Here is a 23510-nt window from a genome sequence, read left to right on the forward strand (position 1 = left end):
AGGATATATGGTGTTAGTTAGATCACAGATCAGCCATGATCTAATTGAATGCTGGAACAGGGTTGTTGGGGTTAAATGGCATCCTCCTCTTCCAATATCTCCTGCTAATATCCTTCTTTCTCTGTCAGTCACACTGTCTGTCTGTGTCTCTCTGTTTCTCTCTTTCTGTCTCTCTCTGTGACTGTTTCGGACAGTGTAGAGTGAGATTCACTCTGTATCCACCCCATGGTGTTCCTGCCCTGGGACTGTTTGATGGGACAGCATAGAGGGAAATTTACTCTGTCAATCCCACTATTGTGCTCAGCTTGGGAATGTTTAATGGGACAGTGGAGCTGGAGCTTTACTCTGTATCCCTGGAATTTCGAATGTTATGGGGTGATTTGATGAATGTTTTCAAGATAATAAGGGAAACTGATAGACTGGGCAGAGAATAACTATTCCCACTGGCGGCGGAGTCAGGAACTTGGGGGCATAGTCTAAAATTCTAAACATAGTTTTAAAACCTTTCAGGAGTGAAATGAAGAAACAGTTCAACACACCAGGTGCGGTATCAGTTTGGAACTCTCTTGAACAAACGATTGATGCTGAGACACTTGTTAATTTTAAATCTGAGTTTGAAATATTTTTGTTAACCAAAGGTATTAAGGGGCGCAGACAGGTACATGAAGTTAGATCACACATCAGCCAAGATCTCAATGAATGATAGAACAGGGTTGAGGGGCGAAATGGCCTCCTCCTCTTCCTCTCTCCAGCGACAAATATCCTGCTATCACTCTATGTGTCTCGGTCTCTGTCTCCCTCTTTGTCTCTCTTTCTGTCTGTCTGTCTCTCTCTATCTCCTCGCTCAGAACATCTGTAGAAATCCACTCACATTAGTCAGCCATTTTAGGCTGGTTCTCTGTGGCCATTTTATGTTACCACAGCACTGGGACATTTATTTCAGAGATGGACTCCTCACCAATGTAAGGGTAGTGCTTAAAATGAGAGAGACACAGACATGGGGACACTGAGGCACACAGTCTTAGAAAGGAATCAATCAATCCCTTGTACCCACTCATTTGCCCTCCTCTGTGATTAGGCTGGGTGGCCTGTAATTACTCAGTCTAATACTTTCTCCCTTGTTAATCAACAGTACATCATACGCAGTCCTTCAGTCCTCTGACAGCAGGACTGTAACCAGAGAGGATTGGAAAATGACAGCTATTTCCTCCCTTGCACCTCTTAATAGTGTGAGTCTTGTGAATTATCAGCTTTCAAAGATGCTAAATCCCTTAATATTTCCTCTCTCACTGTTTATCCCATTCAATATTTCAAACCCCTCCTCTGACGACAATGTCTGTGTCATCCCCTCTTTTGTGAAGACAGTTGCAATGTATTCATTAAGAACCATGTGAGCATCTACCTCCTCCACGGGTAGGAAAAAGGAGAAGAAACGATATAAAGTAAAGTATTGAATTGTGAAGGAGGTGCAGGAACAGACAGATCTGGGGGTATTTGTACACACATCACTGAAGGTGGCAGGGCACGTTGAGAAAGTGGTTAAAAGGCTTAAGGTGTCCTGGGCTTTATAAATACAGCCATAGAGTAGAAAAGCTGTTTAACCAGGCAGAAGTCTTCAGGGCCGTGTTCAATAGGAAAGAAGGAGGAAAGCGAGCAGTTGATAACATCGCCTGTACTTTCACATCAAGGTGCCTGGCAAAGAAGAGCTCATGTTAGAGTGATTGAGGAGTGGACCAGTTTGACCTAGGGGTGGGAAGTTGGAGCAGAGAGAAACATAGTCCTCTCGTGGATTTAGTTGGATGTGACAGAATGTGGAGGGCGATGCGTTAAATTTGGAGGGTGATGGGGTATGGGTGGACAGTCGGGACAAAGGCAAACCTCTCATGTTTCTGGAAGGGATGAGAAGTGGTAAGGTCAGTAATGCGAGTAATAGGATTGACATGGTCGAGTACCCAATTCGCCATAGTCCAGGGGAATCCTCGTCTGAGGAAAAATGAAGATATTTCAGAATCACTGGTGTGGAAGTTTGCATACTTATAACAAATGGGATAGAAGCTGAGAAGGTGGAAGTTTGGGACAGAATCTTTCCAGGAAGCGGGAAGTGCAATAAAGGTAGGTTTTAGAGTCGGTGAGAACATATTAGATATTGATGGACAGCCAAGCCCTTGGAATGGAGGTAGAAAAATCAATGAATGGAACGACTGTGTCAGTAATAGACCATGGAGAGGTGGAAATGAGAGAAAAATATTTTGGAAGTCTTCAGGTTCAAGGAACATTCATCAAAATATCAGAACAAAGTGATATATGTAAATGAGGATAATGAGTAGAACTGGAACAAATAACAGCCCACATCGCGGACGCAAAGATAGCATAGTTAGGCCACATACAGCCTCCCATAGTGAGCATGTGTCTGTGGAATACCCCCGTGTTTTCAACCGAGGATAACACACCCATAATTTTCAACAGGGTTCCTGCACAGGTGTGAGTGTCAGGAGACTGTGTGTGTTTTCATTCCCAGAATAAAGCCGTTGAGCAAGAGAGAGGAGTTCCACCAGTAATGATGAGTGAATGAAACTTACGGAAGAATTCCAAATAGCACCCTCAGAACGTCTCAGCAGAACATGATCATGGGAAAGAGAACTGAAATTATCTGTACGGCAAGATTGCATTCTCTGTGAGTTTAACGAAGGGTTGGGTTTATTGCACCTGGAGCAAGAGGGTACAGACTGATATGGGCAGATATGTAAATTAAATTCTGGATCACCTTCCAATTACAAAAGGATATCACATGTGCAGTGGACAGTCGGGCGGACCGAACCAGTGGATGACGATTTAGTGTCTGAAGAATGGAGAGAGAGATCTCTGAAGGGCAGATCTAAAGTGGCACAACATAGATAATAAATAAATCTTCGAAACATTTAAGGAACAAAGCTGCGAAATATGTCATGAAGTAATAAAAAAGAGGATGCAACCTCTTGTTCAGATGCATTGCATCCGCACGTAGTGAAAGGAAAGATAGGGAACAGATAAAAGAAACACGAATATCTGCTCATTAATAAAAGGGAATAATGCCAGAGAACAGACGGACAACAAGTCCAAGAACACAGTAATTAGAATTACGTCAATGGGAGGAAAGCAACTGAAATTCTTATGCAAACAAATGAAAAAAAAAAAAGGTAAAGTCATAATACAATAGAGTACTCAACGCACCTTCCAAAACAAAGGTCATAACTGACCAATAGCATTGAATTATTTAAATAATAATCAGAAAGTGTTGGAAAAATCAATTCAGTGGATGTAATATACTGCGGTTTTCCCACAGCCCTCGCCAAGGGACCTCATTGCAGATTCATGACCAATCTTGCAGTTAGTGGAGTTAAGGTACAAGCAGTAGAATGGGGAGCAAGCTGGCTAATGAAAATGGAAGACAAGAAATCGGGATTACCAACATTTACTCAGATTAACGGCAGGTGGAAGTTGGTGTTCCACATGAATCAGCGCTGGGAAAGCTGTTGTACAAAATTTATATAATCCAAATGGACAAGGGAGGCGGAAGCAAAATCTCAAAATTTGCAGTCAAATCTAAGTTGAGAGGACAGTTAATCTTGCCAAAGAGAGCATTAAAATACCTGCGTGCATACTGTTAATAAAGTTGTGCAAGGGGCATTTAAATAGCCAAAAAAAACGTTCAGTAGATCTAATTGTGAGTTGCTGAAATTTGGTCAGGCGAATAATCGTTCGCCCTGAAATAAATGTCGGATGGATGGAGGGGAAAGAGAATTCAGCCTTATAGCTTCTCAAATAATTTTGAACTAGCAAAACTGGGCACAAAGCCATAAAATTGCTAATAATGGACTGCAGTTCAATTCTCGATGGATGGATGTCTTAAAAGCAAAACAGCTGATCTAAAAATAATATAGAACATATATTATTACATCACGTAACATACTGAGTCCAGTCCTGCTCACCATATTTCAAAAAGAATATTGATACGTTGGATACAGTTCAATTATTTTAACCAGGTTTATACCAGTACTGAGAGAAGTGCACGAATTGGAATGGATTTTCAGAGCGCCGATCTCTGACATGATGAAAACCTGGTGGACAGCAAGCCAATCAGCCGCCGCAATATTCCACGTAGCGCCTCATTTAAAATAGCCTTGACGGCCTGCCACCCCCGCCCAGTCACGTGGAGGTGGCGGACTGTCCATCACCGAAAATGCTGTCAGCTGCCTGTGGGCAAGCGCTGGCAGCATTTTAAATGGCAGCCAGTCCTGCCGGCTTATTTAGTTTGTTAAAGCTTACACCCCCCAAAATTTATCAAATTGTTCTCTAACGCCACTGTCCCCCGCCCCAATAACCATGGCATTTACTATTTGCATTTGTTTAAGCCCTGAACCCCATAAATATCTTAACTCCTCCCCCCTCCCCACCCGTGTCATGACAGTTTGTTTGTCCTGGGTGAGGATCTGAATCTGCAGGTGTGTCGATCGCCGCACCAAAGATCGTGACTTCCAAAAAGCATTTGATAAAGTGTCACGCAGCAGACTTGGAAGAAAAGTTATATCCCATGGGCCAGAACGGACAGTAGCAACGGGGATGCAAAACTGCCTGAGCCACAGGAAACAGAGAATAGTGGTTATCGGAAGTTTTATGACTGCATGAATATATATAGTGGAGTTCCCTGAGGGTCTGTGCGAGAATAGGTGCTCTTCATCATTTCTATTAACGCTCCATACCTTGGTGTAGAGGCTATAATTTCAGAAATTGCCGATGATACAATATTTGGAAGCATTGGTAACTGTGAGGAGGATAATACAGACTCCAAATGGACTGAGACAGGTTGATGTCATTGGCGGATGCAATTTAATGCAGAGAAGTGCGAAATGATTAATTTCGTTCGGAACAACGCGGAAAGACAATATACGTTAAAGTGCACAATTCTAAATATGATCCAGGAGCAGAGGCACCCGTTGAGTGTATATGTGCACAATTAATTGAACTTGGTATGACTGTTTGAGAAAACGATTTATAAAGCATATGACATCCTAGCCTTTCTTCACAGGGACGGAGAGTACAAAAGCAAGAAAGTTATATTAAACTTGAAAAGAACACTGGTTCGGCTGCAACTGATGTATTGTGCCTAGTTATTGGCCCAAACTTTTTGAAAGTTATAAAGACATGAGAGAGCGTTCTGAAAATTTACACAATAACGGTCCCAGAGATGACGAATTTCAGTTACGTAAATCAGTTGGTGAAGTTGGGAGTGTGTTTTTTTTTGTTGGAGGAAAAGAGGCTGAGTGGAGATTTGATAGAGAAATTGAACACCATTAAAGTTGTGGGAACATTAGATACAGACACAATGTTCTCATTAGACGAGGGATGGAGGAAAATAGATTACAGGTTTAAGGTAATTGGAAAAAGAAGCAATGACAACATGTGGAAAAGCTTTTTCAACGCAGTTATTTGTTAGGATATGGAAAGGATGGTCTGAGACTGTGCTGGAGGCAGGTTCAAGCGAATTACTCAAGAGGGAATTGTATTGTTCACTGAAAAAGCAGAATGTACAAGGCTACAGAAATATTGCAATCGAGTGCCAACGTGGGCACGATGAGCCGAATGGTCTCCTTATGTTCGAGAACAATGTTCGGATACTTTTGTTTTAAAGAAGCATCATGCTGCAGAGGATTTGTATACTTTAAGAATGTTGACCTGCTGCTCACACGTCAGTAAATAGTAAATATCTGTCTCGGTTAGTGCATTTCAATGGGACATGGAAAAACATCAATGCATTTCATTGTAAACATTTATTACCAAACATCAGCAAAAATCTTGCCATTTGAAAGCAATTGCATTCTTGACAAACAGATGCAGTTCCATAGAATGGAGAAATCTGACACCTGAAAAAAAATTGCGTCAAAGTAGAGCCACATTCGATAATTGTACTCACTGCAAATCTGGATTGTCTGGTACTCCTAGTAAGAAATGACCACTGGGTTCAGGTGTTCTAACTCGGTTAGTGACACACTCTCATTAAAATTCTACTGTGACAGTACTCATGGCTCTGTAGTCAGGTGCTCCATTCCAGTTCGTGACCCAAACTCACTCCAATTCTACAATGTCTGATACTCTCATTAATTTATTCATTCAGAAAATCTAACGGAACATTACACTAAATTTCACTGAATGCATTCATTGATAATTCAGACAGCCGGTCAGTTGCTAACAGAGGTTCATTATCAGCTAAGAAAACAGAATAAAAGCGCAGTAATTATTGAAAACATTTGACATAAGGAAAATATATATTTGATTGTACGTCTGTATTATTGTGACAACTATATCGTCGTGTATTATTATCAGTCAAATAGTAAAACCAGGGTCCAGCTCTAAGACAGATACACACATCAGGTTCTATTCACTTACCAGGAACACCAATGACGGCAAGGATCATGTAATATATTTTCACGATGCCAAAAATTGGTTAATGCATTCTCTGTGTGAAGTGATCTCTCCCTTCGTGCTGCAGAGTTACTCTATGAAACTCCGTGGCAATACCTTTCCAGAGTCTTTAATTTATACCCTATGGGATCACTGCTGAACTATTGAGGTTGCAACATCGTTCACAAAGCTTTATTTAAATTTGAACAAATAGATTACGACATCAAGTTCAGTCCAAGTACTAATAGATACATTTGGTTCTGAGTTTGAATTAGAAAAAGCCAAAGACTGGACAATTTTGTTCACATTAAATAATCAATTAAAAATAAATTTGCATTCTCCCAGCAATGAGGTTATTCTTTCAAACAACAAACATCATCAATTCGATCTCTGGATCTTCCATTGTTTCAGTGATGTCCTTCAGTCAACTGTTACAATATAATAATTAAATTCCAAATCTTAGAATGTCTCTCTTAGGATTAATTTACTGCACTCTGAGACCTGGCGGTCCTCTTTAACTGTGGACATTCAGTTACGTGACTATGCACTGCTGGACTGCATTTATACAGCACCAGAAACTAATTCAAATCCACAAACTGATATACCATCGCAATGTAATACAGAACCACAAACTAGTGCAATGCTTGTAACCAGTAGAACAATTCAGCTAATACAGACCCTCCAACTAATGAAGCCCCTGCCCTCAACAGGTACAATCTTTCCAACTGATACTGCCCCTCAAACCGATAGTAGTCCTCCAACTTATACAAACCCTCTAACTGATACTGGCGTTCCAAGTCATAGCAACCCTTCACTTGAAGCAAAACCTCCATCCGAAACAGTCCCTGCAATCGATGCAGACATTCAGGACGACATAGACCATTCAAATTAAACAGCAGCTAAATGTAACAGAACAAATCAAAATCATTGGTCACCTGAATCTAATACAGACTTGAAACTAAAGCCTCACCTGAAATTACTATTAATACTGCTTCTCACACTAAAACAACAACTAGGTTATTGGGTCCAGTTCTGGATAATGCACTTCAGGAAGGATGTAAGAGTTCCTGAGAGGGTGCAGACGAGATGGACCATAATTGTTTCAGGGACTGAGGATGTTAGCTACAATGTTTGGTTGGAAAAACTGGGTTTGGTGTCGTTGGAACAATGAGTTTGATGGGAGATTTGATGGAAGTGTACAAGACTGAGATAGACTTAGATATCTTAAACAGGGAGGACCTGTTTCAATTAACCCATGATGCAAGGAGGAGGGGGCACTGATTGAAAGTATCGGTCAAGCGATGCAGTGGGAATATAAGGAAATACGTTGTTTTTATGCAGCCGGTGGTAATGACGTGAGACTCACTGCCCACAGGGGTGGTAGAAGCGGAGAGAATTAAAGCCTTAAAGAGGAAGTTGGATGGCCACTTCTGAAAAAAATAGATTGCACAACCATGGGGATTGAGTGAGAGCGTGGAACTGACTGGAAAGCTCCATGGTGAACAGGAATGGACTCGATGGGACGAATGGTCTCAATATGCACTGTAAGATGACTCCATTACTCTATAACTGATTCAGAAGTCGGACTAATGGAGTCATAGAGTCGCCGAGTTATACAGCACAGAAGCAGGAACCTGGCCCACAGTGTCCGTGCTGGCTGTCAAGAACCGATCTATTTTAATCCCATTTTTCAGCACTTAGCCGGTAGCCTTCAGAGCTATGGCATTTCAAGTGCTCATCTAAAAACGTCTTAAATGTTCGGAGCGTTCCTGCCTCTCCCACCCCTTAGACAGTGTGTTCCAGATTACAACCACCCTCTGGGCGATTTTTGTTTTCACCTCAAATCCGCTCTAAACCTTTTATCCCTTACCTGAAATATATGCTGGCTGGTTATTGACATCACCGCTAAAGGGGAAAAGCGTTTCTTCCTATCTAACCTATCTGTACGCTTCATAAATTTGTATACCTCAATCAGTTCCTCCCTCAGCCTTCCCTGCTGTGAGGAACACAACACTTGCCTATGCAATCACTGTTCATAGCTGGAATGCTCCAGGCCAGGCAGCATCCGGGTGAATCTCCTCTGCATCCTCTCCAGTGCAATCACAACCTTCCTATAGTGTGGTGAACAGAACTGTACACAGTACACCAGCTGAGGCCAAATAGCGTTTTATACAGCTCCATCATAACCTCCCTGCTCTGATATTCGACGCCTCAGCTAATAAAGGCAAGTATCCCATATGCCTTCCTAAGCACCTTGTCCACCTGTGCTGCTGCCTTCAGGGATCTAAAGACAAGTACACCAAGATCCCTCTGACCCTCTGTACGTCATAGGGTCCTGCCACCCATTGTATATTCCCTTGCCTCGTTAGTCCTCCCAAAATGCATCACTTCCAGAAAATATTGTAACCCAACCATGCATCTCAAACTAACATGAAACATCAAGTTCATACTGCTGCTCAAACTAATACAGTACACAAACATGTATAGCAGCGAACAGGAGCATCAATGAAATTTACAGCACAGAAGGAGACCGTTTGTTCCATCATCTCACTGTGTCCTGTCTCGACGTTCTGATGCTGTTGGTGGTGGTGGGGGGGTGAGGGCAACCCTAGCTCACGCAGATATGGATCACTTCAGAAAAGGGATGCCTCATCGTCGTTATCCGGATGGATTGCGGTGCCTCAGAGATCGCCATCTCACTAGATAATTCTGCTTTTATCTCCGCATCCTCCTGCCCAGATTCCTCCGTCCTTAGATCAGACGTGGGGCAGGTGGGTACCACTGGATCAAGCCCAGGTCAGAGCTCAGGCTCAGATTGTTTTCTCTGCCCAGGGGGCGCGCCTTCTTGTGCTTACTCTTGAACCACGCCTTCCTTCTGGGCAGACTGGCAGTCATCCATTTAGAGGTTATGAAAACAGTGGCGCCTGGAACCACCTGAGCCGTGGCTGTTGCAGGTTGTGTGGGGGAGGGGAGGCGTTTGCGGGGGAGTGCGGTGAGGAACGGCGGCGCCATTTTGACCATTGAGGTGGAGCCTGCAGCCCAGAGTTTGGGACAACTCTTACGAAGATGCCCCACCACGTTACAGGAGTTGCAACACGCCCAATCCGAGACCCATAAGAAATGAAATTGAGTTACCCTCCAAGGCCTGATCCCACACCAAATGCATAAATAACTGTCAGCAGAAGAAGTAGACATGTCAGAGGCTGTTATCCCATCCCCGATCTGCATTAGACTGATCCTCGACCTCTCCCTTCCAGTATGGTGCAGGTGAGGGAGGAGGAGATCACTGGGAATGAAAGGTGGCCATTGGATAATAGAATCCACTGCACCATGACTCCCAGAGTGTCCACTGATAGGAAGGTCCTGTCCACCATGTGTTCCTTGCTCACGACCAGGGAGAAAGCCCGCTCTGTCATCAGGAAACTAAAGCAGCTATATATTCTGAGGCTGTGACAGTATCTGGGGGTGGGGAGATAACTTAGGTTATTTCTTTTACAGAAGCCTTAGCAGCCATAGTTGGGTGGGTATAACTCTTCACCCCATGCTTTGCTCTTAGATGCCTGAATGTTTAGTTTAGTTTAGAGATACAGCACTGAAACAGGCCCTTCGGCCCACCGAGTCTGTGCCGATCATCAACCACCCATTTATACTAATCCTACACTAATTCCATATTCCTACCGCTTCCACACCCGTCTCTATATTTCCTTACCACCGACCTATCCTCGGGGCAATTTATAATGGCCAATTTACCTACCAAACTGCAAATCTTTGGCATGTGAGAGGAAACCGGAGCACCCGGAGGAAACCCACGCAGAAACAGGGAGAACTTGCAAGCTCCACACAGGCAGTACCCAGAATTGAACCCGGGTCGCTGGAGCTGTGAGTCTGCGGTGCTAACTACTGCGCCACTGTGCAGTGGTTATACGGGGGTATAGCAGTGGCTGCAGCTGCACAGGAAGGCCCCGCCATCGGACAGTTCAGAGACGCAATGGGGAAAATGCACACACCATTTGTTGAAAAAGTAAATGAAAAAGAATGATTAATTATAATGAATTGGTAGTGCACATAGTTGTCGGCTTATGGCAAGCGGGGTGGTATGGAAAGAGGCTGAGGGAGACGAAGGCCAGGAGAAGTCAGTCTTTGCAGCTGGAACAATATAGCACAGTCTTTTCACTGGCCTTCCAGCTGTTGGGGAGTACAGGTCTTTCGCCGGACAGCTGTGGTTGCACAAGCAGAGTCCTATGGTGAAGTTATGAGAGAGCAAAGAAAACACTTTTCACCCCAGCAGCTCCAGCTGTGCTAGGCTAGATAGTTGAATTTGAGAGGGAGCTCGCAATTGATTGCAATAAACCACACGGGAACCCTCTACTGAGACAGGCAGCTCCACAATGCGTATTCTGTCTCTGCTTCCTCCCTCAACAATCAAGAAAATTGGATGCAAAGCACCAACCAACTTCACAAAAGCTCTTTCAGTTCTTCTGTCTTCTTGTTGCCTTCTTCCAGTGATAAAATAAATGGAAAACCTTCCTCTCAGTCTCAGTCTCTGTCTGCCCCTCACTGCAGCAGATGCACATGCTCCCGAACACACTTTGCTGTACCTTGTCGTTTCCAACTAGGACAGAGCAGCTCCAACCGGCAGCAACCAAACAGCGCAGTGGATTCCCCGGGGTGTTTGACGGGGACAGTATAGATGGAGCTTCACTCAGCGTCTAACCCGTGCTGTAACTTCTCTGGGAGTGTTTGGTACGGGCAATGCCGAGGGTCCTTCACTCCGTACCTAATCCTGTGCTGCACCTGTGCAGGGAGGGTTTGATACTCATAGAGCACTGGCAGCATTATTCAGTATCCAACCGCGTTCTGTAACAGTCTTGGAAGGATTTGATGGGGCAACAGAGAAGGAGTTTTAATCTATCTTACAGATTTAAGACTGACGTTTAAACAGGTAGTTCAGACTCAAGCTGTCGCCCACTATCTTCCCTGGGAATATTTGATGATGAAAGTATAGCGTGAGCATTATTTTGCATCCTGAACCCTTTTTTAAGCTGGTCTTTATAACCCAGCCCCTTTCATGTATTTTTGTGGAGTGGGCCTTTATTGCTCAGTGCCTCTATATATACATTTTTAAAAATAACATTATTTAGTTTTACCGGCTCTTCCTTACCCGTTCATTTTGACACAAATTGTGACCTGAATCTCGCATGTGATGTTTCGAAATATGTAGCTCGAACATTGATCAGACATGTAATAGACAATGGTCAAGAGAAGCCCATGGCATTAGATATGCCAAACTCGAGTGAACATAATGATGTGCTCGTAGAAGGGAAAGCAGCATAATGCTGGAGCATCTGTGGTGGTGACTAACATCAGGGATTCTCAAGAGACCAGAATTAGTAGAGCACAGAGATGCTGTAGGCTGGTAGGGACAGTAGGAGGTTACAGAGATTGGAAGGGTTTTAGGGACTCCACATTGTAACAGAGACTGGTAGGGCTGTCGGGTCTGAAGGAGGTTAAAGGGTTTGAAAGAATTTTATGGACTAGAGGAGGATACAGGGAAGAAGAAGGTTGTCATGCTGGAGAGATTACAGAGACAGTAGCGAGGCAATGGCGGAATTTGCAAACAAGGATGGGAACATTAAAATCGAAGCACTGTTTGTCTGGGAGCCAAGGTAGGTCAGCGAGCGCAATAAGTGAAGGGAACTCCGTGCGAGTGAGGATGCAGACATCAGGGTTTCGAATGACCTCAAGTTTACAGAGGTTCGAATGTGAGAGGCTGGCCAGGAATGTGTTGGAAGAGTCAAGTTATGAAGAGACAATGGCATGCATGATAATTTTACCAGTGAATGAGCTGTGTCAGTGGTGAAGTGAGGCAATGTTAGGGAGGTTGAAGTAGGTGGTCTTAGTGATGGTTTGGATATTTTGTCAGACGTTCATCCGAGGAACAGATTTAAGACTAACGTTTAAAGAAGTAGTTCAGAATCAAGCTGTGGCCCAGAAGAATGCTCGAGCAAAGGATAGATCCTTAGGGGACAGCAGAGACATCGGTACAGGAGCTGGAAGGGGAGCAGTTATAAGTAACACCCTCACTGCGATTTGATAAATAAGAATGGAACCAGTCGAGTGCAGTCCCAGCTATTTGGATGGCAGTGAAGTGATTTTGGAAAGAATGGTGTGGTCAACTCTGTCAAAGGCCACAGACAGGTCGAGAAGGACGGGGGCGGGGGAGGGAGTGCTGGGGGTGGGGGCATAGATTAAATTTGTCACAGTCGGTGACACAGGATATCATTTGTGACTTTGATAAGAGCCGATTTGTTGTTTTGCTGGGGACGAGAACGAGATTGTAAAATTTCGAACATCCAGTTCCGAGAAAGATCAGCAGTCTTTTGTGAGGTGACAACACCTTCATGGACTTTGAACGGGATAGAGAGTATCAATCTGACACAGTAATTTGCAAGGATGGAGTTACCAAGTGTTTATTTATTTTTGTGTTATTAGAGTGGCGTTATTCCGGCAGAGTTCGATGTGAGTGGGACCTGTGGAAGGAGGACTGGTAACAATATTACCTAAGGTGTGGAGAGGAAAAGACTCGGCACCGCCCTTCTAAACTTCTGCCAAGCTGAGGCTCCAGATTTTTATTTTAGTGATGTTTTGTGGGATGTGAGCATCGTTGGCTAGGCCAGCATTTATTGCCCATCCCTATTTGCCCTTGAACTGAGTGGTTTGCTCAGCCATTTCAGAGGGCGTTTAAATTTCAACCACATTGCTGTGAATCTGGAGTCAGATGTGGAACAGACCAGGTAAGGAATGGCAGTTTTTCTTCCCTGAAGGACATTAGTGAATCAGAAGGATTCCGAGAACGATGGACAATGGTTCCATGGTCACTATTAGACTAGATTTTAAATCCATATTTCCTCGTTGAATTCAAATTTCAACATCTGCAATGGTGGGATTCGAACCCATGCCTCAGAGCATGAACCTGGAATACCAGTCCAGTGGCATTACCACTACGCGACCGCCTTCCCACCAAGTAAGTTGATCCCTGTCACACCTCCTCTCATGCCAACATTTCTGTCTTTGACCTGCTCCGGTGTTCCAGTGAACACCAACACAAGCTCGAGCTGCAGCAAATGATCTTTCAATTAAGCACCCTGTATCCAAACGAGCTAAATATTGAGTTCAATAACTTCAGAGCATGACCGGTCTTTTTTCATATGTTATTTGTTACCCCTATAGCTGTTGTTTAAGCAGTCGTTATTCCGCTATTAACAGTCTCTCTGGGCTAATGCTTTGCCTCTCACAAGCATTTAAGACACACTTTGCCTTTGTCCAAGGGCAGCTGTGTTATGGAAGCACCCTTTGCACTATCAAGCATCTTTCATTTTGTTCACTCCCCCCTCCATCACCACCACCCCCTCACTTTCCTCAAACCTTATTCTTTTCTACCTTTTGCCAGTTCTGACGAAATGTCACAGATCTGAAATGTCAAATTCCCTTCTCTCTGCAGAGCTGCTGCGTTTTCACAGTACTTTTTGTTTTCTTTCTTTTTGTTGGTGTTGTTTCCTTTGTTGAGCCAGGCCCCTTCATGCTCTACCCTGGTCCTTTCTCCCCATCAGCACCACACGGCAGGACTTGTCCACGTTCAAATCTCCCGACACTAACATTTGACACAGGAGAGGTGTATGAGGGAGAGAGAGAGAGAGAGAGGTGGGAGGGGGCCGTGACTGATTTGGCGGAGGCTGGAGGGTGATGAGGGGGCGGGGGGTCGCCCATATGTAAAAATAAAACAACAGACATGATATTTCCAACATCTGAAGCGTTTTGCTTTTGCAGCAACAAATGTTAGTTTCTGTGCAGATGTGAGGAGTTGACAATGGAACGATGGAGCATATGTTTCCCATCCTGCTCTGATACCCCTCCTGCCCCGTTGCATCGGGTCCTCCAATGGTCACCTCGTGCCTGCTGTACTGCTGCTTTTGGCGTGTATGACCACTCAGAAACCTACACCACTGGTCTACTTCCACTCATTTCGCTGTCGGTAATCGCTTTCCAGTTGCTCATAATTATTGCATTCACAGACTGGCAAATCTGGGCGGTAGCTCTGGGCCACAGTCAGTTATTGTGTGCATGTATTAATTGGACAATTGTTGTAATTGGATATTTCACTGCACTCTTGACCTGCTCTCTGAATTTGGACTGAGTCACCCCATAAATGAAGGTGTTTGTGCAGCAACTTAAATTCATCATCATCACTGCGACTCGGTCAAATATTAATTCAGAATTGCTGTAATCATTGGGATTTGCTCCTGCAATGTTATAATATAAGAATTCTGTAACATACAACGACCACAGAAGGATAAAGCTGCCGGAAATGGTGAAGAGTAAAATCACAGACTTCTTTCTGTTCTCCATCTCTGGGTCACTGCGATTCGCGCACTTGATCTCACCCCTCAATGCCTTACGGACTCGACTGGCCACTAAAATATGCCTGACTGTCAGAGCATTGAGCAACAGAATCAAAGCGAATGGCAGCAACGGTGTTGAAACCGCATCAAACCAGTCAAATGCCACCCATCCTGGATCAGTATAATAGTTTGGCTTTGCGTAACAATTCCATGGTACATTGTCGATTACCTCTCCAGGTTCATATATAAAGTAGAAGGGGGTGTTTTTTAAACAGAGTAGAATGCAGGTTGTCGATAGAACCATTGCCGCAGTTTTCTTGGTGCAATATTTTGTTTTCAGCTTCTGGCAACAAATGGCGACAAATCTATCAAACGAGAAAGTGACGGTGAACCAGACAGAACAATCCCTGGCTGCAAATCTGAGGACACCGATAACACTACACACAGGGGTGATGTATAGGAAAGATACCGGGAAATAATAATAACCAATCCGCCAGAGTATAAAATCAGTGATAATGAACAGTAGATCTGCAATTGCCATGGCAACCAGGTAGCGAGTGGTGCAGGTGGAGAGGCCACACTTTCCCCGTGACAGAATCACAATCGCCAGTAAATTAACTGTAAGGGAGAAGGGAGAAGAACGACAAAATTTAGTGATCAAACGTTCTCCTTGTCTGACCCCGATAGTAAAGGCAGGACCGTCGCACCAAGAAAGGGGAAGAGAGGCGTGGGAGGATGGGAACCCCGACCCCAACACGTCTCTGACCCACTTACGTCGGAGTTTAACCAAGTTAGGACAGGAGATAGGCAGACAACCGCTCCCAGGAAGCAGGTTAGAAATGAAAGTATTTTAATGAAAGTGGGAGTCTCTGATTCACAGATTTACATTTTGTCATCCAGGTGTTCCCATTCGACCTCACGCTGCACACGAAAAACACCTGAGATTTGTAGTCAGACCACATTTTCTGGATCAGGCTGGGCACCACCCCACATCCCCGTCCCTGTGTCCGGACACTCCCAACCCTGGATTAGTCAAACCCCAGGAGCAGACCCTCCACCCCTGGTATCGACACACGCCTGGTTTTGGATCACCGTGGATATCACCCTCCCAGGATGGAGGTTCCCATCTGGAATTGCAACCCATTGGAATTAGATTCGCCTTGTGGATAGGACACACTTTCCAGCATCAGTCCACTGCCCCTCTCACCCCTGGGTTTGGACACCCTACGGATCTGGATGTTCTATCTTGGCTTGGAGCAGGCACATACCCACGTCCCTTCCCACTCCTGTACTCAGAAATCAACCCATGATAGGGGATCCCGCTCGGTGTTGAGGACAAGAAATTCCTCTCATGTCGCCAACTCGGACCACGCTCAAGCATATGAGGCACTCCCCCGGGTTGAGGAGCAGACACTTGCCTCCTCTCCCCGGTCCCATCTCCCGGTTGTTTCGGACCAAGCTCCAGGATATAAAACCACCCCTGGGGCCATAGACCATACTCTTCCCTTCACCTGTTGTACTCGTTCCACGCTCCAACATACCAGACCCCTTCACTGGCTTAATGATCCAGACACTCCCTGCCGCTCACGGGACACAGACCACACTCCAGGATGTGGGCCCCTCCTAAGGGGTGGGAGTCAACATGTCAGCGCTCACAGATGTCAACAATCTGTTCCTTTCCGAACGTTATGAGTGGACACCAAAGATATCCGACAGCCCCTTGCCCAGTGCATATGGTTTGGACCACACTGGGGTCTGATCTGGCGTCCTCCTGGTCCAGTGGGAAGTCAAACCTGTCAATTAAGCTGCAAAAAGAGCGGGGAACCTATCAAGGATGGAACAAGCGATCTGAGAAGTTAACATGCTAAAACGCCTTTCCCCAGCCGTGTTATACACCCCTGTTGATATCCAGGCCAAAGTTTTGCAGTAAAAACAAAACCATGAAACTGCTGAGAATCTATTAAACATAGAAAATGTTGACAACACTCAGCGTGTCATGCAGTATCTGTGGGGAGAACAACAAAGTTAACTTTTCAGGCTGATCGTTTTTAATCAAAACTGGAAGGTCTAAGAAACTAACAGTTTAAAAAATGATAGGGACAGAGAGACACAGCGTATAGGAGTGGGTAACATCCGCTGAGTGCTCCAGTGGACCAGAAAAGAGAGATAGAACGGAGGGTAGACCTCCAGAGGGTAGGCCAGCCTGCCGTCTGCACAGCAATATGGGATTCCACCACCCTTTGCACCAGCCCAGACCCCATCACTCCAATTGATTTTAACAGAGCCCCTCTCCATTACCAGAACAAGCTATGCGATAAAGCCTTTGCTTCGTGCACCCTCCTGCTTCTGCTCCACGCTTCCTCCCAGGATTGCTGCATTCCTTCCCCGCACGAGTGTAGCGGGGAAGAGAGAGTGACGAGAGAGGAAGGGAAGGGGAGGGACACTGCAAGCGGGAGGTAGTGGTGAGTGAGCGGCCGGGGGGTAATAAGTGGTGAGGCCATGGATTGTGTTGGATTGTGCTCACAATCATCCTGAACATGATCTCCCAGAATGTATCTGTTTCGAAGTCCAAAAATCTCTTTTCAAAATGTTCATTGGTTTAAAATTCGGATATGTATCCAGAAATAATCGTTATTAAGATTAATTTAGCAACCCGTTGCAGGGAGCGGGAGCGGAGAGCAGAACCTATTGTGAGCGGAGACCAGAAGCGTCAGGGAACGGAGAACAAAGGCAAAGTAGAGCGGAGGAAGCGACGAGGCACTTAACGCATTTTGGCTTCATTTCTTTGCATTTTTGTGATAAATTGAGCAGTGCCATCTCATGCGACTGGCAGCAGCTTCAAAACGTCTCAGATAGTGGCGCTCAGTGCTTGAAGCTGCTTTTGCGCATGTGTAAGTAGTGCACTATCTATTGGGTGCCTTCTTAGCAAATGCAGCCTTCAGAAAATATGAGCTGTTCCTCATCAATCTTCAGTGGAAGAGAATAGTAGGTCGAGGGCAGAGATGGCTGAGTGGCAGTGTGATGTGGAATTGAAATGGCAAGTGATCTGAAGCTGATTGGCATGGTTGTAGAATGAATGGAGTAGCTTAGAAAATAATATCCATTTTGCGTTTGGTTCGCTCCCAATATCCTGGAGACTGAATCGTGATCATTAATACGCTGATGTAAGTGAAAGAAGAACAAGGAAATCGCTGCTTAACCAGAAAGCAGTCTTTGGGGCCTTATTCAATGTGGTGGAAAGAAGGAAACTTGTAGTTGTTTACTTCGCCTGCACTTCATGATCAAGTTGTCTGGGGAGGAGAACTGACTTTGGGGGGGGGTCTGGAGTAGTGAACCAGCTTGTCAAAGGGGCGGGCAACAGGAGCGGAGGAGAAACTTTGGTTCCTCGATAAGTAAACTGGATGTGACACAAATGTGGAGGTTGACGCCTCGAATGTGGAGACTGACGGGGTGGATGATCAGGCAAAGGGCAACATTATCGTATTTTTGTAAGGGAGAAGAAGGGGTGAAATCAGTAACGCGGTTCAGAGAATCATTATGGTCTAGTGCTGTTAACTATAGTGGAGGACAATACTCAGCAAGGAAAAATGAAGACATTTCAGAAGCACTGGTGTGGAAATTGGCATTCTCATAACAGAGGGAATGGAATTTGAGATAATGGGAGATTGAAACACTATCATTCCAGGAAGCAGAAAGTGCAAAAGATGGAGGGGTGGGAGTCGATGGGATAGAGTTGATATTGATATGCAGCCAATCACCTGGAATGGACATAGAGAAGTCAACGAATGGAAGGGAATTGTCAGGAACGGACCATGTGAAGATGATAGAGAGGTGTAAGTTAAAAGATTATGACATTTTCCAGGTTAAGGCAAAAGAAGGAAATGGCAGCTTCATATTCATACAAATATCAGAGAAATTGTATATATGAGGGATGGCTCTTGAGTATAATTGCCACAAATAAGTGTGCACATATCCTACGCAAAGATAGCATCGCAGGAACACATAAAAGGCTCCCATAGTGGCATGACTTGAGTGTGGAAGACCCCAGTGTTTTCATCCGATGACCACACACCTATAGCTTGGAACAAGGCCCCTGCACAGCAATGAGAGTCAGTACCCTGCAAGTGTTTTCATTCCCAGAACAGAGCAGTTGAGGAAGAGATGAGTCCTACGAGTGAATGAAACTAAATGAAGAATTCTAAATAGGGCCCTCAGGATGCATCAGCAGAATATGGTGGATGGCAACTGGCCAGTGATTGGTCTTATGTTTCCTGTCCAGAGAAATCGCATTCACTGTGAGTTAAAGGACTGATACGGTTTACTGAACGCTGGACAAGAGGTAACAGACTGACATACACAGAAATATAAATGGACCACCGGATCACAGCTAAAAGCTCAGAAGGACGTCACATGTGCTGTGAGACAGTCGGGTCAGAATGAACGAGTGGATGAAGCTTCATAGACTGAAGCAGGGAGAGAGATCTCTGAGGGGAGGAACTAAACTTGTAAATAATAAGGAATAAAACGTTGAAGGAAGGAAGTGGTGAAGTATTTGATGGAATAATAAAAAGACCTCTTGTTCATATGCATTGTACCCACACCTACTACAGAAACATTAGATAGCAGAGACACGATTACCTGTCCATTAATAATCCACAAAGAAGGAACAATACCAGAGAACCAACAGACAGCTAATGTGGTTCTCGTATTTAAGAAAGGATGAAGCTAGAACAAATACAAGAACTACTGAAAAGTTTTCATAGCGTGACTTTTAGAAAAGATAATGACGTTTTTATTCAAAGAAATAATTGTGAAGAACAACTAAAAATGCTTAACATCATGGAGAAATCAGCATATATTTCAAAATAAAAGTCATATTTAACCAATCTTATCGATCTATTTGAATAATTATCAGAAAAAGTAGATAATATTAATGCAGTAGATGCAACAGACTGCGATCTTCCCATGGTCCTCGATAAGGAACTTCATCACAGATTCATGAGCAATCTCGGAACCAGTGGAATTAAGGGACAAGCAGCCGATTGGGCAACAACCGATGAAAAAGCAAACAGAGGCAGGGAATAGGGCGTTACCGGTATTTACTCAGATTAACAAGAAGTGGAAAGTAGTTTTCCAAATGCAACATCGCTTGGAACTCTTTTGTTCACCGTTTGTATAATCGATATGGGCTGAGGAAGCACATCTTCAAAATTTCAAAGAAATCCAAGTTGAGAGGATAGTTAGCACAGACGAAGAAAGCAACATAATGCCTGATAACATCAATACTGATTAATAGAGTTACCCAAAGTGTAATTAAGTAGAAACAACAATAAATTCAGTTGAACTAAGTGTTTCGCTGCTGAAATTTGATCAGATAACTGTGTTTGCCAGATGTTACTGGGGATATAAGAGCCTGACTGGGCTGGAGGGGGAAAGGAATGCAATCGTACAGATTCACAAATCATTTAAGAAGCAAAAGTGCATACAGAGCCATAAAATGCGAACAATGAATTGGAGTCCATTTCTCCAGCAATAGAATTCATAAGAAAAAAGAGCTGATCAAAAAATAATATAGAACCGTATTATTACAACTCTTAGTGTAATGAGTACAGTTCTGCTCACGATATTTCAAACAGATCACGGATCAATTTTTTTTAACTGGAATGATACAAGAACAGGGAGAAGTGTACATTTTGTCTGCATTTTAAAAGCCGACCTCAGCAGCGAGCTCAATAAATGACGGACTGCAAGCAAAGCGCTACCACAGTCTCCAGCAGGTCGCTTCATTTAAATAGTCGGGGCGGCCCTCTCCCCCATCACCAATGATATCAGCTGCCGATGTGCAGGCACTGGCGCCAATTTAAAGGAAAGTCAGCCCTTCTCGATTATTTAAATATTTAAAGATACACCGCTCCCCCCAAAAAAACATAAGATTTCTAACGCCCCTTTCCCACCCGTCAAAAAGCAGTGACATTAACCATTCGCCCTTTCCTCCAAAACCCTTAACCTAAACTCTGATCTGCACCGCCCCCCCACCCCATCCACTGCACAAAGTTTAAAGTTCACCCCTTCCCACCATCCCCGACACCCATTGAGTTTATTTGACCACGTCCCACCCGGCAATAAACATTTTAACACCTCCCCGCTCCCCACCAGTATCCCAGACCCGGAATTGAAATTGTGGGACAGCTGGGGGACATGTGGAACATCGTGGTGGCCCTGGAAGATTTATGGTAACCTGATTTAAATTCATTCATGTCATTAATTTAAATATTTTAATCCGGGTCCGTTGTCCAGTGCTGAGCAGCCAACACACAGCCTCGTCGCCGCTGGGAGGAAGGAACGGGCACTCTTGGCGTCAGCCTCCATGGCAGACAGCAGCCAAAATCTTCCACCAACTTGCCCCACCATGGTGCCCGAAGCTGTGGGCTTTGTAACTTATTATTATTTCCTGCCTTCTGTTTGATTGCTGTGTTATGAAATCCCGATGTGTATGTTGCTCAGTGGCAGGTGTTTCTCCTCACAGCGAGACATTTCACTGAGCTATTTGCTGAGATTGGCACAAGTTACAGGTGTATAAACGTCCATCTTCGTCAAGAACTGATCAGTCAAGCCATAATCGAGTGCAGAACTGAATGATTCAATTAACACAGCCCAATGCTCATCATGTACAATGGTAATATAATAAAATGCAGCACTCATGACCTATGGATCCGTAGGACCGGTTTGGTGTAAGGGAATTAATCAACATTAAAGTAACTAAAGTTTGGACTGTAACTACGTGGAGTGCCAACGTATTTAGGATTCATAGAAGCTCCCAAAGTGGCATATGTTACGTGGCGATCTGCGTGTGCTACTGCGAAGGGTTCAAGCTAACTTTCCGGGGATGTGACACAAAGAAGGTAATGGCAGAGAGCAAAAGCAAGCTGCACCTAACACCCGGAGGGATAGGTAGTACTAGATTTGGAAACTGCCTGTCATTCAGTGTGTTATAGAATCATAAAGTCATAGAGTTTTACAACACAGAAACAGGCCTTTCGGCCCAATGCGCCTGCGCTGACCATCAAGCACCTGCGCTGACCATCAAGCACCTGTCCTTCGAGTGCTCATCGAAAAACTTCTTGAATGTCGTGAGCGTTCCTGCCTCCAGCACCTCCTCAGGCAGTGTATTCCAGATTCCAATCATCTTCAGGGTTTAAATAATTCTCCTCAACTCCTCTCTAAACATTCTGCCCCTTGCCATAAGTCTATGACACCTAGTTATTGACCTCTCTACTAACAGTTTCTTACTATCTATCCTATCAATGCCCCTCATAATTTTGTATACCTCAATCAGGTCCCCCCTCAGCCTTCTCCACATCAAGGAAAACAAACCCAGCCTTTCCAGTTTGTCTTCATAACTGAAATACTCCAGCTCAGGCAACAGCCTGGTGAATCGCCTCTGCACCCTGTCCATTGCAATCACATTCTTCCTATAATGTGGTGACCAGAAATGTACACACTACTCCAGCTGTGTCTTAACCAGCGTTTTATACAGCTCCACCAAAACCTCCCTGAATCTTATATTCTTTGCCTCGGCTAATAAAGGCAAGCACCGCAATGTCCCTCCTTCCTAATCACCTTATCTACCTGTGCTGTTGCCATCAGTGATCTATGGACAAGCACCGCAATGTCCCTCTGACACTCTGGACTCCCTCAGGTCCTACCATCCATTGCATATTCCATTGCCTTGTTAGACATCCCAAAATGCATCACCTCACACTTCTCAGGATAGAACTCCATTGGCCACTGCTCTGCCCATCTTCGCAGCCAATCTACCTCATCTTGTCGTCCAAGGCTTTCCACCTCACCATTTATGACACCACCAATTATTGTGTCATCTGCAAACTTGCTGATCGTACTTCCTACATTCATGTCTAAGTCATTAATTTACAGTACAATCAGTAAGGCTCCCAGCACTGATCGGTGTGTACCCCACTGGTCACTGGCCTCCATTCACAAAGAAACAACCCTCTACCATCGCCCTCAGCCTCCTTCCACTCAGCCAATTTTGAATCCAATTTGCCAAATTACCCTGCATCCCATGGGCTTTTACTTTCTTAACCAATCTCCCATGTGGAAAGTTATCAAAAGCATTACTGCAGTCCATGTAGACTACATCAACTGCTGTCCCCTCATCTACATCTCTCGTCACCTCCTCGAAAAATTCAATCAAATTTGTTCGACACAATCTCCCTCTAACAAAGCCAATACTGCCTCCTTTACAATGCTAACTTGATCAAGTATCTCACAATCCCCCTCCCTGATCACGACACCTATATCGTCCCTCTCTACAGTGAACATAGATGAAAAGTAATCATTCAAAACCTCACCTCTGCCCTCCGGCTCCACACACAGATTGCCTCTATGATCCCTAATGGGCCCTAGTTTTCCCCTGGTTATGCTCTAACATACCTATAAAACGCCTTGGGATTTTTCATGCTCCCCGTCGCTCTCCTAATTACTTTCTATTCTCTTCTCAGGCCTCCGCTGTTTTCAGAGCTCTGAATCTGCCATATACCTCTTTTTTTTTCGTTTATCCAATCTTCTCTCTCCCTTGACATCCATGGTTTCCATTACCTGTTGGTCCTGCTCTTGACCTTGACAGGAAAATGTTGCATCTGTACCGTCATA

General features: G+C 44.4%; 1 protein-coding gene across 1 annotated transcript; it reads right to left on the reverse strand.

The window, feature by feature from the left end:
* Window positions 1–14544: 14544 nt before the first annotated feature.
* Window positions 14545–16376, reverse strand: LOC137345234 (probable G-protein coupled receptor 139). The gene is made up of 2 exons (XM_068008701.1): window positions 16256–16376; window positions 14545–15455 (listed from the first exon to the last, which is right to left on the reverse strand). The coding sequence occupies exons 1-2, from the start codon at window positions 16374–16376 to the stop codon at window positions 14545–14547; spliced, it is 1032 nt and encodes a 343-aa protein (XP_067864802.1).
* Window positions 16377–23510: the final 7134 nt, after the last annotated feature.

Source organism: Heterodontus francisci, chromosome 28 (genome assembly GCF_036365525.1).
Source record: "Heterodontus francisci isolate sHetFra1 chromosome 28, sHetFra1.hap1, whole genome shotgun sequence".
NCBI lineage: Eukaryota > Metazoa > Chordata > Chondrichthyes > Heterodontiformes > Heterodontidae > Heterodontus > Heterodontus francisci.